This window comes from Tetrao urogallus (assembly GCF_951394365.1).
Source record: "Tetrao urogallus genome assembly, chromosome: 2".
Lineage (NCBI taxonomy): Eukaryota > Metazoa > Chordata > Aves > Galliformes > Phasianidae > Tetrao > Tetrao urogallus.
This window is the reverse complement of record NC_136814.1, coordinates 107,225,389-107,241,999: the sequence shown is the minus strand read 5'-3', so window position 1 is coordinate 107,241,999 and position 16,611 is coordinate 107,225,389. Positions and strand designations below refer to the sequence as shown.

At 38.6% G+C, this 16,611-nt stretch overlaps 1 protein-coding gene across 1 annotated transcript in view; it reads left to right on the top strand.

The window, feature by feature from the left end:
- Window positions 1-13,439: 13,439 nt before the first annotated feature.
- Window positions 13,440-16,611, top strand: part of TFAP2D (transcription factor AP-2 delta) — a gene marked incomplete at its 5' end in the record, with an annotated part of 131,436 nt that continues 128,264 nt past the window's right edge. Inside the window, one exon of the mRNA XM_079550409.1 lies at window positions 13,440-13,596. Within this exon, the coding sequence (XP_079406535.1) occupies window positions 13,440-13,596 (157 nt within the window). The remainder of the gene's footprint in view (window positions 13,597-16,611) is intronic.

Sequence of the window (16,611 nt, the reverse complement as noted above, 5' to 3'; positions counted from 1 at the left end):
ACTTTTGTTAGTGGAAAGAACAGAGAAACTTATATGAACAAAGACAGACAGTAATTCCACCTTTAATTCAACTACCACTTATAAACCTCCTCTGATTAAAGATAATGCCAGCATTTTAAAGATCAAAGTCTTTCTGGCTGCTTGATTGGTTTTTAAATTCGAATTTTATATTCTACTAAACTGTACACCATAAAAAAAAATCAGCATGTGCCACATAGAGGGATACTATTTCATTTAGCAGTAGGGAATGAGAATTGCTTTTAGATTTATTCTCTTACAAAGACCTATCTCATGACATCAGTGACAGAATATACAGTTTTTAATCAAGGACTTGCCATGATAAAAGTGTTCCAGGGAGGCATACCGTTAAGGGTATTTTAGGGTGACTTCTGTGAGGCACTTTAAAGATTCGTTTCCAACATAGAGTGCTTACAATGCCCTGAAAAAGAAGACTTGTTGAGCTGTCACAATTTGAGCCACCTGAAATCTCCAGCTGTATTTAAAAATCTCTTCTGGGTTCGTAGCGTCTTCTCATTCTTATGCAACTCTTTTGTTGGGTTTATTTATTTATTTACTGTAAAGAGAAACTAATTCTAGAACTTTGCCACACCGTTTTCATTACCCTGCTGCACAATGTGAACATTTTCGAGCTTTTCCTTTTTTCTTCATAGCAAAAGTTTTAGGAAGTTTATATAAATTAATAAAATCCCAGACTCTATGAAGCCAATCTTGCTTTGAACACGCTTTTATTGATCTTTCAGGTAAATCTACTGTGAATGTTATGAGCCAAACCCAGATCACCAACTTCAAACAGAATTGGCGGTACCTGTAGAGAGTTTTCCCTGGCAGACAAGATTTCACTAAAGCCAGCAGAGCAGAGGTGAGGATAAAAAACTTGCTTAATTAACATTTCAGATGTATTGCAGGTTGAGTGATTTAAGGTAGCTTAAACTATCCCTGTTGTATTGTGGAGGATGTCATTTTTATAGGATATAGATCTCAGTCACACAGTAATAATTAGGCATGTTAAAGTGGAGAGAGCAATTGACCGTACTTCTTCTGTTTTTATTTGGCTCAATAGGAGACCACAGCTTCTTTTCCCCAGTTTCACAAAGTGAGAGTAGTTTGGAAAGTCATAGAAGGTTTTTATAACTTCCTAGGACTGTTTTTTGTTGTTTTCAGAGAGAGATTCCTGTATTCTGTTTTGCATTGTGTTGTTCCCCAAAGTCTTCAGTCAAAGCCGGATGAAGTCAATGGAAAGTATCCTAATAATTCTGAAGTCTTTAAGATCAAGCCTTGGAAGAACAAAATGGAAAATCAAGATCTTGAGTTGTTGTTTTTATTTTTCTTCTTTATTTCCTTCCTTTTTTTTTTTTTTCTTCTTTATTTCTTCTTCTTTTCTTCTCCTTTTTCTTCTTTCCTTCTTCTTTTTCTTTTTTCCTTCTTCTTTTTCACAGAATCACAGAATCCTCACAATTGGAAAGGACATCTGAAAGCCATCTAATCCAAATCCCTTGCAGTGAACAGGGACACGCACAGCTAGATCAGGTTGCCCAGGACCTTATCCAGCCTTTGCTTGAAAGTCTCCAGGGATGGGGCATTCACCACATCACTGGGCAACCTGTGCCAATACCCAGGATACCATTGATCTTCTGGGCTGGAAGGGCACATTGATGGCTCTTGCCATTCACCAGTATCCCCATGTCTTTTCCTTTTTTTTCTTTTTCTTTTCCTTTTTTCCTTTTTCTTTTTCTTTTTTTCTTTTTTTTTTTTTTTCTTTTTTCCTTTTTCTTTTCCTTTTCCTTTTCCTTTTCCTTTTCCTTTTCCTTTTCCTTTTCCTTTTCCTTTTCCTTTTTCTTTTTCTTTTTCTTTTTCTTTTTCTTTTCTTTTTCTTTTTCTTTCTTTACGTTTTTTTTTTCCTTTTTCTCTCAGATTTTGTTTCTGAATGCCAAAGATTCAAAGGTACAGATTCGAAAGCACCATCCTAAAGTGAGGGTAGCAGATCTTGAATAAAAAGGTGTGAAAAATGTTTGTTAAAAATCCGGTTTAAGAAATCTCTAAGTATGTTCTTGTGGAATATAAAGGAAGTAACATACTGATCTGAAAAGTAAATCAGTCTTGTCATATATTTTGTGAACATGCACTGGTGACAAGGTCTACACTGTCTCAGCCAACAGCTCTGTAAAACACATTACAGTAATGAAGTAGAAATGAATTCCATGCCATTTTTTCTCAATTCTGGTCTCTAGACCCCAGAAAATTGAAAGTTTAGTTAGAATGTGGACAGCCGGCAGAGATTTGTAGTATTGCTAGGATTCATGGAGGTTCACCTGAGCGCTCAGCAAATTTTCCAAATCCAATTAAGCAAAGGGACCATTTCCTATATAATAAAAATGACGAGTGTGATAACAATTTTTTAACAGCTTGAACTATTGTTTAAACTAAGAATGAGTGAGCCAGCTTTGCTATAGAGAAAAATAAATGGCCATGCTTGCCATTTGCGCTATACTCACTTCAACCCATGTTGGAAGCATAGTTGAGCAATTTATATTATTGTGCAGCAATCACAGTGCACAAATTGTCACCTGAAAATAATTTATGCTCATAAAGAATTCAATGAATTCAATGAATCCATAGCATGAGAATTAGAGTGGTCTGAGATAAATACACATTGGAATAGGAGCAAGAATTATTTTGATGAATTATTTCCCTGTGGTATGTATACCTGTATACACACATAAATGAATGTACTTGTCATTGTACAGATCAACAATGATCATTCAAGAGCAGGTTTCCTTTATGAAAAAGGAGGAGAGAGACAGAATTCAAGTTATTGTAGATGGAACAGTCAAAAAAGTGGGGAAAGATGGAATAGGGATATTAATGGCAGACATGTTTTCATCCTGTTCAGTCTTAGGATGAGTAAGGTGGTCTGGAAAGGACAGGACAAATAGAAAGACAAGAGAAAATACAGAGAAGTCTGGAAGATGGTTAGCAGCCAGCACTGAAGAGAGGAAAATAAAGGGATTATTGTCTCCTACCTGCATGTGATGCTAGAAAATCCAAGAGTCATCTCTACAGAGGCAGAAACAAACATAAATGCAGAGTAAAACTCTTATTTTGATTAAAAGTAACGTAAGCTTCTAAATGTGCCCAATATCTCCTTCTTCTTCTATATAAGCAAGGTAGATAATCTCCTATATGGCAAAATTATTTTGTCTCTCAAGGGCATTAGAACAGAAGACTGAATTTATAAGATGAGGGTAAGAAAAAATTGTTCCTGTGTATCTCTGGAAATCCTTAGAAGAAAGCATCTTTAGTTCAAGGCATCAACTAGGAAATTTACAACAGCTCTCATAGTATGACAGAAACCTTGATAACCAATATGCTGTTTTTATATCAGTTCTGAGAGATAACACGCCTGGTTTTGTGAAGTTTGACACTCCTGATTCCAAATGTTGGTAATTACAGCAAAGACGAAGTGAACTAAAACAATGTTTCTGCAACAAACAGCTGTGAACAGTCAGATATGCACCAGCAATAGTAAAGACAGCCTCTAACACTGGAGATGTCTACATGTGATACAGGAAAGAGTGAAAATCCAGCAATTTTAGTCTTATTTCACATGTAGGTTTTACTCAGTAAAAAACTCAAGGAGCCATGGAGAGCAGGGAGTCTTCTTGGTTTCGCCAGCACATTAAGGCACAGGAATTTAATTGGGGGCTGGGACACAGCCCAGAGGAAACAGATAAAATACCCTCTATTTGGACATAAAGAAACAAAGAGAAAGGAATGGCAAAATACAAATTTTCAACTAAGCACAATTTTTACTGTGTATCATAAGCCATAGGTTTCTGCAAACTTCCTTTTTCCTATAAGATTCAAAGCATGAATGCCTCAGATTTAAAAATACTTAACTTGCAGAAATTGCTAGCAGGATCAGGGCCCAGTCTCATAACCTTTAGAAGAATACAGAGTCCTATAGAGACACTGCAGATGTGTCAAAAGAAAGGATTTCTTGATGCCACTTTTAACAGTAAATGACACTATTATACTTCAAGATAGACACGAGGCCCCAAGTCAACATTATTTCAGAGATGAAGTACTGAGAAGAGCGCTACAAACCTGTCTTACTCTAAACAGAAATTAAGGTGACAGGGTACTCACGGGACCAAGACAAGTTGAAAGGAACTGTGTTGCAAAACTCAAGTTAAAGCTGATTCTTTTAATTTCACATTCTTTGCATTACCAAGAAGGAAAAAAGAAAAAAAAAAAAAAAAAGAAAAAAACTACCACTCTCCAGCCTACTTTACATTGCACTGCTTATGTTGAACTGAACATGTTTAAACAAGTGCATGAAAAGCCCTCCCCAGACCAACTCAGTGCAAAACACATACATAGAAATCGTTTGTTCGTGCTTTAAGCTGCATGTCAACATCTCACAAGGAAAAGATGTAAAGCCAAAATTCACGTATTTGAGAGAACCCTTTGAAAAGCAACCATTTGAAACTGCCAACGCATTGAAGACAAAATGAGATTTGATAGAGGAGATAGAGCCTACAGCATCAGATTATCTCTTTATTCGTCACAGTGAGCAGAATGAGTGGTGCTCAGTTTGACAGACTCACTCGTGACCTTTATCCTGCCAAGCCAAATGAAAGGGAGGACATTGAATGCAATTTTTCAACCTGGAACTGTTAGTTGGGAAGCTTGTAAACAGTGATCTGAATAGAAAACAAAAATTCCGAGCACTGAGACTTTAAACTGGGCTGCGCTGTCACTTCTCAGCTTTGCCATTTGCCATGCGCTGTGTTCTGATGGAGAATCAGACATCATCTCACAGTGTTCAGAAGACACAGAGCCCAACAGGTCCAGACATCTCTTCAGTACAACACTGCAGCCTGATGCCATCGTGTTGGAATCTGCATCTCTATACTACTTTCCCTCCAATATTGACAAACTTCAATGGGAAGGATGTTACTTGGTAATAGCAAGAGGGGAGAGGGATATTAAGCAGGTGGAAAAGCCCTGTTTCTTGAGGGCTATCAAAGAAAAGCTATCAGAGTCCTCTTTCATGTTGATCCATGTTATAGTTTTCTTCTAATTATTCCATTTTTCCATATAATTTATATATATTTTTTCTGAAACGCCATGCTGTAAGCCACATAAGATCAGCATTTGAGCAGTAGGTATAACATCTAGCTAGCTCTGGGTAGTCTAGTTCAACTCCAGAACAAGGTCCAGGCAATAATTGTTAATTTACATAACTGATAACCAAACCTGCAATCTGTACTCTTTCTGTAGTTGTTAGTTACTCAAAAGAGGATAATAGAAGGCAAAGGCAAGGATTTAGGATGAGAGGGAAAGGCCACAAGTTGTGCCAGGGGAGGTTCAGATTGAATTTTAAGAAAATTTCTTCTCCAAAGGAGTGACCAAGTGCTGTAACTGGCGGCCCAGGGATGTGGTGGGGTCACTGTTCCTGGAGGGGTTCAGGTAGAATTGTGGCACTGAGGAACATGGTTTAGTGGTGGCAGTACTGGTGGTAGGTGGATGGTTGGTCTTGATGATCTTGTTGGACTAGATGACCTTAGTGGACTTTTCCAACCTTAATGGTTCTATGATTCTGTGATCCTGTGATTCAGAAAACATGGCTGATTCTCTACTGTTAAGCTAAACAGTGCCTAAAAAAGACCCACTGCTGGACCACTGGTCATTCCTACTGCATATTTGATATTACAGTTTCTGGTGTTGTTTTGGCTCTCTGTAATTCTGCCTTTGCAAACTAAAAGCAGCATCTGAGCACTGGCATGTGAATTTTAAACAGTGCTTAATTATTAATCTGGGCCCAGGCACAGATTTTTTGGCTCACCCATGTCTTCTCAGAGAAGAAGAACTCTGGCCACAGATTCAAAATAACTCAAAATATAAATTCTAACACTCAGATTTGTAATCTGTAATTTTTAAGCTCAGATTCAAAACCTCTTTTCAGGACTCATCTTTTTTATTTTTCATTCTCTAGCGCGGTACTAAACAGTTTTCGTAGCACATAGTACTTGGGCTTTGGGTTTCTCTTTTTCCCCTTTTACAAATATCTGGAGCTCAGTATATTCATCACTATGGGACCAGACATTAGAAACGTTCCAGGCACAGTGAGTTTTCCTGCATATTTGCTGTCTGAACAGTGGCAGAGGTCTATTCTTCCTTTTTGCCGGCTGAGATATGGATTCTTGAGTATCTCTATCATATGTGAATAATTCTATCCCTGCTTCTGTTGGTCCCATGACAAATACAGAAACAGATTCACACTGTTCAGGAGACATCACTCTCCTTATCTTCTCCTCTTCTCCAGGTGATTAAATTATAACAGAGGGAGAAAATATCAGAAAGAGATTAAGTAGCAAAATATTAAGAGAAAAGGGAGAAGCAAGTCCAGGATGCAGAATATTTCTTTTCATTTTGCTTATTCCTTTCTATATCTCAAAAGAGGATATGCATGCATCCTCTCATTCAGATTTTTATCCATAGCACTCATCACTTCAATCATCTCTGTTCTATTTTCTTGTTTGCATCCTCCTCTCCATGAGGGCAGGCATTTCTATTCTCAAGCCAAATTTTGCCCTTCCAGTAGCCTCTGAAGTACACCACTGTGTATTACACAGAGACATACGTATTTCCCATTTGAATTAAAATGATTTCAACAAAAAATCTTCACCAAAAGCTTACAGGCCCAATACATTTTTGGTTAGATGCATTTTTTCTTTCTACTGTTAAGAAAGCAAAGCTATTTGATACCAATCAGATGAAAATTCTGTCAACTGACTGAAAATGTTTTGAACGTATTTATTTCTGTGTAGAAACTTCTAAGGTATTCAAATATTTTATGGTCAGTCAGTCATTGTTCCCATTTAAGTTATGACAACAGTATTATTTAAATTTCCTCCAGTTTTCTAGATTGTTGCCTGATGCAGGGAGCTGCTTGAAGTTTGATTTGCTTTGTGAGATATTCACTTCTACCCATTTCCATTCTGACACTCAGCCAAATTAATATTTTCATCTGTGAATACAGTGGATACTATTTTTTCACTGAATTGAGTCTTACGATTGATGTGAATATGAGGAAAAAATAGTTGTGTTTGCCTGTTCTATGGTAAAATATGTCACTGCAGATGCAGTTGTGCTAACCTGTCTGCTAGGGTGGAGCACGATAATCTAATCCTAGCAGTAGAAGAGTAAGAACAGTCTGAAAAATACCACCAGGTGAAGTTTTGGGGTGCTTGACCTGCACTGCTTTGATGTAACTCTACTGCTGGCAATGAACAAATTGAGGTGGGAGTACAAACTCAGTCTTTAACCACACTTTGATGTGCATCTTTGGCAACCCCCCTGCTATGTGCAGGGTCGCCAACCAGCAGACCAGGCTGCCCAGAGCCACATCCAGCCTGGCTTTGAATGCCTCCAGGGATGGGGCATCCACGACCTCCTTGGGCAACCTGTGCCAGTGCCTTACCATCCTCTGGGTGAAAAACTTCCTCCTCATATCTAATCTAAAATCTGCCTTTCATCCCTACAGTCCTAATGACAAATCTGAGAGCTCCACCACAAAATCTGTATCCAGGAAGAATAACCCAGGTTATTCACCCCTTTACAAATATCCCATTTCATTATTTGACAAACTACAACATGTGCTTTGAGACACTGGTCGAAGGTGAACCAGAATGGACAGATTACTGAGATATTTGACACCATCAATCTGTTGATAGCCTTCCTGTGTAAGGACTAAAACAAACCTTGCAGAGTGTTCAGTGCCCTCTAATCTCCCAGAACATGCAGCTGGAATCCAGTTCACCAGACAGTGCATGTTTATTGACGGGAAGTCTGACAGCTTTCTGAAAGTGCTTGGCAGTTCATTTTTAGCAACATTTTCATGTTCAGTGCTATCAGATTGCTTTTAGATTTGTATGATGCTAAAAGGCCAAACCTCCAAGACATCAACATGGGATGCAAAATAGAACTACTCCTAAAAACTTCAGGAAAATACACCTTAGGGGTTTGTTCAAGCATCTTAAGAGCTATGTTTCCTGTGCAGTTGCTTTATGCGGCATTTTTTTATTCTTTTACCTTAAGCTTGCAGGTGTCTAAGGCAACTAAGCTGAACAGTGTTCAAAAAATTCTCCAAACATCTGTGAAAAAGTATTCAAACCACTTTCCAGGAAACTTAAGACAGAGTTAGACACCTCTGTGATGTGCTAGACAACTATCCATTGCTTGGAAATACAACTGATTGTAGCCAATGGCTACTAGTTGCAGTGCTCAAGTTCAGCACGTGGGCAAGCAGTAGATGCTTTTCTCTGTTCAGATCAGTGTGTAATCAAAATTGACATATCATGAGAAGCAAAAAAATATTTTATGGAGTTTAACTGGGTGCCCTGTGTAAAACTCAGGTTTTGCTGGATTCTTGATTTTTACGTTGGGTTCAAGCAGCTTGCTGTGTAGTGAGTCCATGATCAAGTCCATGAGCTCTTATTTCTTTTGCAAATTATGCTACAGATTATCCTGCAGGGAATAAAATACAATTTTTATCAGATATGTTCTCCAAAACTGAGCTATTGGTAATGCTTCTATCAGATTAAATAAAACTGTCAGGACTTTGCAGTGAAGAGATTCTCATGCTGGCTGTAGAAGAGAGGCTGTTCTTCTTCACTGGTTTTCAGAAGTTGTGCCCTCCAATGATCTCAGTTGTAAGCTGTCAGGACAGTACAAAATAAATTTGGCCCAGTTAAAAAAATAATAAAAAAATATATCTACCTGTATTCCCATCTTTTCTGCCTGTCCTTCAGAGTTATATCAGCAGCAATAACTGCTCCCACTGCATGTGGTGTCCAGAAGAGGAGAAACAACTGGAAGGTCTCGGCAGCAGCTGGCAAGTAACAGTGATTGAATTCCAGATGGATCTAGAAAAGTAGCGACGCCTCCTGGGAAACTTTGAAAAACATCTTAACTTTGCAATCATCCTGCTCACATCACACTCATTTTAAATATTTCTTTTCCTTTGTTCTTGGCACAGAAGGAACAGATGAGCTCCTGAGAAATAATTCCGTTTTGAGAGCCCAGCCTTTGCTAACAAAGGCAGAGAACTGCCACTGTGTTATGATTTCAGTTATCTGTTGTTCATTTGCACAGTTCACTTGTGCAGTTTCTGTAGTTAGAAAAAAAATATTTTTAAAGGATTTTATTGGAGTCATAGAATGAGATAGGTTACAAGCCCGTCTTTTTCAGCAACTGATCTGGTCCAATCCCATCACCAGAGAAGGGCCAAATTAGGCTGGGTAGCTCAGGTTCTCGGCCATTGAGTTTTTGGCAGTCTCCAGAATAAAGATTTCACAATCTCTCTGGGCTTCTCTTCCAATGTTTCATCATCTGCACAGCATAAAAATGTTCCTAACTTCTATCTTTAATTTCTCATGTTGCATCTTGCATGTGTTGTCTCTCACACTTTCAGTAGTGCATCTCCGAAAGGAGTCTAGCTGATCTCCATTCTTGTTTCTCATATTCATCAATGGCCTGGATGAAGAGTACACACGCTCACAAATTGCTGATGATACAAAGCTGGGAGGGATGGCTTTCACACCATGAGGCCATGCTGCCATTCAGTGAGTCCTGGGCAAGCTGAGATTTGAGCAGAGAGGAATCTGAAGAGGTTCAACAAGAACAAGTGCGGAGCCTTGCACCTGGGAAGGAATAATCATATACATCAGTACAGGTTAGGTAGTGACAGACCTTCTGGAGAGGATCTCTGCAGAGAAGTACCCGGGTGTCCTGGTGACCAACAGTTTGGTCTTGAGCCAGCAGTGTGCCCTGGTGGCTAAAAAGGCCAATGGTATCCTGGAATGCATGGCACAGAGCATGGCCAGCAGGATGAGGGAGGTGAACCTTCCCCTGGGGAGGCCACTTCTGGAGTATATGTGCAGTTCTGGGCTCTCAGTTCAAGAAAGACAGAGAAATGCTGGAGAGAGCCCAGTAGAAGGCCACAAGGATGATTAAGGAGCATCTCCCATTTGAGGAAAAGCTGAGAGACCTAGGGCTGTTCAGTCTGAAAAAGAGAAGAATGAGAGGGGAACTCCTCAACAGTCATAAATATCTACAGGATGCATGTGAAGATGATGGGGCCAGGCTCTTTTCAATGGTGCGCAGCAAAAGGACAAGGGGAATTGGGCATAAACTGTAATGTAAAATGTTCCATATGAATATGTGGGAAAGCTTCTTTACTTTGTGGGTGATGGAGCACTGGCACAGGCTGCCCAGAAATGTTCTGGAGTCTCTTTCTATGGAGATATTCAAAACTCACCTGTATGCTTTCTAGTGTAAACTACTGTAGGGAACAGCTTTAGTAGGGGATTGGACTGGAGGATCTTCAGAGGTCCCTTCCAGCTCCTAAGATTCTGTAATTCTCTGAAATCCTACTCAATATATAAGGTGCATCTAGCTTGTGGATGTAATGGCGACATTTCAGTGTCAATTCAGCATCCAGTGGTGGTGGAATTAAAATTTAATTTTTCAACTCCAAGGATGAGACCAAACAACTTACCTGAGAACATAAATGTTAAACCGCTCCACCAAGCAAAGACTTGCTAGTTCTGACAATGTGAAAGCAAAAGTGGTGACAATATTTTCTTGGAGTTTTCACCTCCAGCAAAGTGATGTTGACCACAGTCAACACAATCACAGGTGAGCTATTGTTATGAGCACCACAGTCCTCTGGTGGTTACAGGGTGATCAAATACTGAAGCTGTTGTTTATCTGAGAGATTTCATCAACCAAGAAGTGAATATCCTTTCCTTCTCAAAACAGGCTTGGGAGAAATACTCATTGCCAGATTCCTTGCTTGCGTGGGACCTCAGATGTGAAATCCAAAAATCATCAATTCCTTCTCTCCATTTCCATGCCTACAGGAGACAGAATGCCAGGTCATGAGGCACTGGCATTCAACCAGTAGTGATCAGTGCATCTTTATACTTGATGTCAGAGAGGGAAACAGAGGGGAACTTGTGAAATCACTTAGACCTTACCCATAGACTTCTTCAAAGGCATCTGCACTCTCACTGCTGAAGCAATCTATTGTTTTGTGGTTCTGTTAGATGTGTCCTTGCTCCAAGAAAACCTGACAGCAACAATAGCAAAAAAATAGAAGTGAATATCAAGTATATACTGTAATGCATATTTCATCAGAGCTCAGCAGCCCTTTCTCTCACTAAAAATAAATACTTTCCTTTCACTGTGACTTCCCAAATGTAAACACAACACAAAGCCTTCCCAAAAAACTATCACTGAGGCTGAGTCCATCTTCTCAGGAGTGCTGTAACTTCTGTCTACTATTTCCTTTGCTGGAAGTCTCAAATTATATCAGCAGTTAATAGATAAGAAGTTTAATATCTTTAAATACAGAGACCAAGAGTTCCTCCAATTAATGTGGTAAACACATGATTTCTGTTCTTATTTAAAATGTCAAAGTGTCAGATTTTTTCTTTACATCTCCAATAGGAGACACGTGCACATTAAAAATAAAACAGTTCAGTGCTGCAGTCGTAGCTGCAGTTAATGATTTCAGAAATGATACAACAAGATAGAATTACTATTGTATTTTTGTATAACATGACATAATTATGACAGGTCTTGGGATGTGTTGGGCATGATTGTCTATCATGCAACAGAGTTGCTGAATCTTCATGAAATTGTGCTTAATGCAAGCTTTACAAAATGCAATTTAAGCTGGACAAGTTCAGTCTAAGCAGAAGACTGAGGTATCTTACTAGTGAGAGGAGTTAACTTTTCTAACACGGAATCTGACAGGTATCATATCACAGTCAAATTGAGATGAAGGTTTTAATTTTTAATTTTATTTTTATGAAGTGGATGGGTTAGATTAAGCTCAGAGTTATTCAGTGATATCTGAACCGGAGGAACAGCCGTAACTTCTTTCTAATAGATGGAAAATCTCATGTTAATTCCTTTACCACAAAACTGTCAAGGATGTTTCTTTAAGGAAGACAGTTCCTAACAGCTCTCCTTTGGAATAATTAGCCATTGTTTTACAGTTTCTATCTGCACATGATGTAAAGAGGCCTGATTTTCAGTGAGTGATGGCATACTCACGACATCTCACGTAAGTTTAACTGTCTAATTATTAAAAGTGTTGTCTTGTTTCTCTATCCATTTCTGTGGCAGGTAAATTAATTGATTTCTGAAACACAAACAGCATGGGAAATCTGGTAAGCCACTTAAAAAGCTGTTTTTAAAACCAGTTACCTCCCCCCCTCCCCCACCAGTGGATTTTAATTAGCTGACTGACTTTGCATTGATAAGCTTTCAGAAAATTCATAATTACATCTCATGAGCTGTCTCAAATGAAATGAATTAAAAATAGAATTTTAACAAATTTTATTCAAGCTTGACAGAAGTATTTTCAGTGCTGTGATGTTATGGCATGAACAATCCTACAGGTAAAGTCTTTTTCTCCTTCATAGTTAATCCAGAAACTTTCAGGCTGTGTTTTCCAGTTCTGTGGTTTTGGAGGAAAAGTATAAGGCTCTATAGCCAAAGGGGCTGTAAGTCAGAGTTATTTGAAGGATTAATATGCCAGAGGCCATCATCTTTCAATATTGCAAAATGAGCTAATGGTTTTCGTTGCATAGAGTATTAAACCACGAGGGATCCCACTGAATTTTGACCTTTCTATCATTGGACATTCAGTGTTACCCAGTATCATACCCTAGATTTGAATTAGTCAAAGCATTTAAATTCCAGGATTTGTCAGTTGATGTCATCAACAGAGGAAAAGAAAAGCCAGAGTCCAAGGTTGCAAAGGATGGAAACCAATTGGCTGTAACTTCCCACTTGAAGACCAATTGCACCCTTACTGCACTTTAATGGTGAAGGACATCCAGTTAATGCTCACAAAATCCAGATCTCTGCCCATCAGACTCACGTTGAAAAATTAGTTCCCAAGTCCAGTGAAACTGAGGCATGACACAGCACTGTTACCTTTATTTATGGAAGCATTTTGAGCATGTCATGAGCAGCTTGTTTGTTAGCAGAAGATGAGACTGCCTGTGAGAGAGAAGCCTGAGACTGATATGAATAGGACATGGTCTATCTCTCATGTGAAGAGAAAACTGATACTACTTCAGATGTGGACTTGCAGAGAAACAGTATACAACCCTGTGCTCAATGTTTATTCAACATTAAGAAGAAAAATAAGGAGAGAATTATGGGGTTTTTTTGTTCGTTTTCTTGAATTACTTAACTGCAGAACATAGAGAATTATCACTCCCACTTTTAAGAGAGATAGAATGGAAGGTCCAGGAAACTTCCAGCCAGTGAACTTCATGTTTGTGCCTGGGAAGATCATAAAACAGCTCTGCCTGGAAGAGATGTTAAGACACATGAGAAACGAGGAGGTGATCTATGACAGCCAGAATGGCTTCACCAGTGGCAGATCATCCCTGACCAATCTGGAGGCCTTCTATGATGAAGAGACAGCATCAGTGGACAAAGGAAAAGCAACTGATATCATCTATCTAGACTTCTGCATGGCTTTAGGTATGTTCCTATATCACATTCTTATTGCTAAATTGGAAAAAATACGTATTTGAAGGGTATGCTATTCATTGGGTAAGGAATTGGTTGGATGGTGACAGCCAGAGGACTGTACGTAGCTTTATGTTAAGGTTTCTCTCAGCATTTTCTCATAGGAGGGAAGTTCCTGGTCCCCAGTCTTCTTTGTGGCCCTTCACTGCACTCTTTCTAGAAGTTGCCTGTCCTTTTTTGAACTGAGGAGTCCAGAAGGGGACACAGTACTCCAGATGTGGCCTCCTCAGGGCAGAGTAGAGGGGGAAGGTCATCTCTCTCAGTCTGCTGGCCAATACAATGGGTTGTCTGCCCATTTCGGCCAATACAAATGGAATTTGAAAAATTTATTACGTAGGTTTCTCAAACACATTAGCACAGAGCAACAAACTCTTTGGGTTCTTGAGCAGTCAGTGTACATCTGCTTTGTCACAAAATGAAGCCACAGTTTTCTTGACCAAAAAAAAAAAAAAAAAATTCAGAAATTCTTCCATACATATGCCAAAAAAGTTGGTGGGTTCTGATTATAATTTGTAATATTGCCCACTCAGCTTCAGAACCTGAACTGAATTTGCTTTGGAATTTAAGTAATACAGATACTCCTATTCCTGAATGTAGAATATAACTGTGGTTGCATATGCATAGAATCTGTCATAATGGCATATAAGATTTTTATCACTCTTAATGTCTTCCAGACTAATATTGAATCCTTTGCTATTTTTAAACCTCCGTCACACTTTTCTTTGCAAGTTCAATTTTTTCATAACCTAGAGGATCAGAATCTCAAATGAGATGAAGAGAGCTTTTTCTCAATTCAGGGGAAAAAAAATAAGCAAGTAAAAAAAAAATCTCTGAACATCACTGTTTTGGTTTTTTTTTTGGTTTGTTTTTGTTTTTAATTGGAGATTGAAGCAAAAATCTCAGACTACCATAAGGAATTTTATTTTCCTTCTTGGTTCTGGGCCATTTACTTGATCAGACCAAAGCAAGCATGGGTCCATTTCTAGATTCAGTTTCAGAGATTACTGACATGGGGATAGATGTTCTGAAAATAGGGCATTGTGCATCTCTGGAACTCCCCCTCATGTATTGATTTATTATTTGGTACTCTGAGGCTTATGTTGCTTGTTTTCTCACTTCACTTAAAAACATGAGCAATATTCCAATCCTCATATAAAACAAATAGTACCTTTTTTCTTCCAAATCCAGGACTAGATGTTATATCCAGCTGTGAAACAGAAAATTTCTCCAATGTAAGAAAAGAAAAAGATTTCTACACCTCCAGTGACTCTAATATACTTGAAAGCATTGCATATCTTATGTAGAGAATCTCACACTTGCTGAAGAATTGGATCTGGTCTTTCTTAGTCTTTTGGAGAAAACTTTATCTTTCTGGAAGGAGAAGGCTTTTTTGTGGATAGCTGAATTAAAAGAAAACAAAGGCACCAGAGGGCTAAGGCTCTAAACTGAGTCATGTGGAAATAGATCAGTGAAAAAAGGGCTTGTGAAGAGGTCATGGATAGATAAATCACAAATTGATTTTTTCAATACTTCCACCATTCAGCACAAAGGCGACACTTCCTCATTAATATGTATCCAGGATTCTGAAATAACTGAAAGCGCTGGAGGAAAATGTGTGAAGAGTTCTGTGAACTGTTGAGCTTTACTGGCAATAAAGTTTGACTGTGTATACCCATCATCTCTTTAAATTCATTTACCCAATATCCAGATCCTTCTGCACTGATTTCTCCATGTTTTGGAGTCCAACATGGAACCATAATGTCTCTAAGCTAGAGGCTTTGTGTTCAGATGTCGAACATGCTTAAGCTTTTCAAGGTTTTCAGTGAAACCCAATACAAAATGAATACTAATAGTTAATTAATTTGCTATTTTAAACTTGATGTTTCTACTTTTTTTGTTGTTGTTGTTTGGTTAGTTTGGTTTGGTTCTCATTTGGATGAAATTTTAATGTTATGAAATGCACCTCTAGGAATATTTTGTATTGAGGATAAAATTGGGGAAAAAATGTTTCTAGGAGGAAAAAAAGCGTAGTTGTGCCAACATATGGAGGTCTGTTAAACTACCTGAGCTAAAACTTACTCAGCCATTACTGTTGGACTGAGCTTTAGAAAGATATCAAAGTCTACATGATCCAATGGTGGCAGCTGGTATTTCTGTGGGGCAGAGCCCTCTGTGTGTGACACCTTAAGGAGTTTCTTCTAACTTTACCGTGTCTTCTCTGCTATGTAGGCTGCAGACAGAAAGTCTGCTCCTCAGCAGTGCTGGGGAAGGCGAGCAAGGCCCTTTCCAATTAATTGTGATCATTACTGAAACTTTTTTTTTAGGAGCGCATAATGGATTTGCAACTTTAAAAAATACAGAGGGTGGAGAGAGAGCAAAGAGGGGGGAAAACGCTGCTGCCAAATTGTGATTTAAACTGAGATTGGCATCAGCAGACATTTCCACATCAGCCTGTAGCACATCTGGTCCAGACCAAACAAATAGAAGATTTATTCTGTCAGTGAGATCATTTAGCATTCCTTTTTATGCTTCAGAAAGAGCCTGTACCTGTCAGTCACCAAAGCGCTAGGCTTTTGGTGGCTGGGCTCTGTTGCTCTTTCTGACTAGCCTTGATCTGAGACTTCTAAGAAGGCTTGTGTTCACCCGCTCCACCTGGGAGACCGGTACCCATGCCAAGTTCATTTCCATAGTCTTATAAAAATCTCCTGGAGGATTTCAAACATCTGCTCATAAGCAAAGAAACATTGTCTTGAGATATAACAATAATATAAAGGGCAAGCGAACCTTTCTTGCAAATAAAACTGAGCTAATAAATTATTTTGTTTCAACAGTTTTATACAATTCAAACAAAAAATGAATAGAGCTAAACAGGCACCCACACATGAAAAATCAGCTATGGAGGGTTTTCTTCTAATGCTTTCACACACTTTTTTTTTTTTTTTTCTTTTTTTTTTTTTTCCTCTTTTG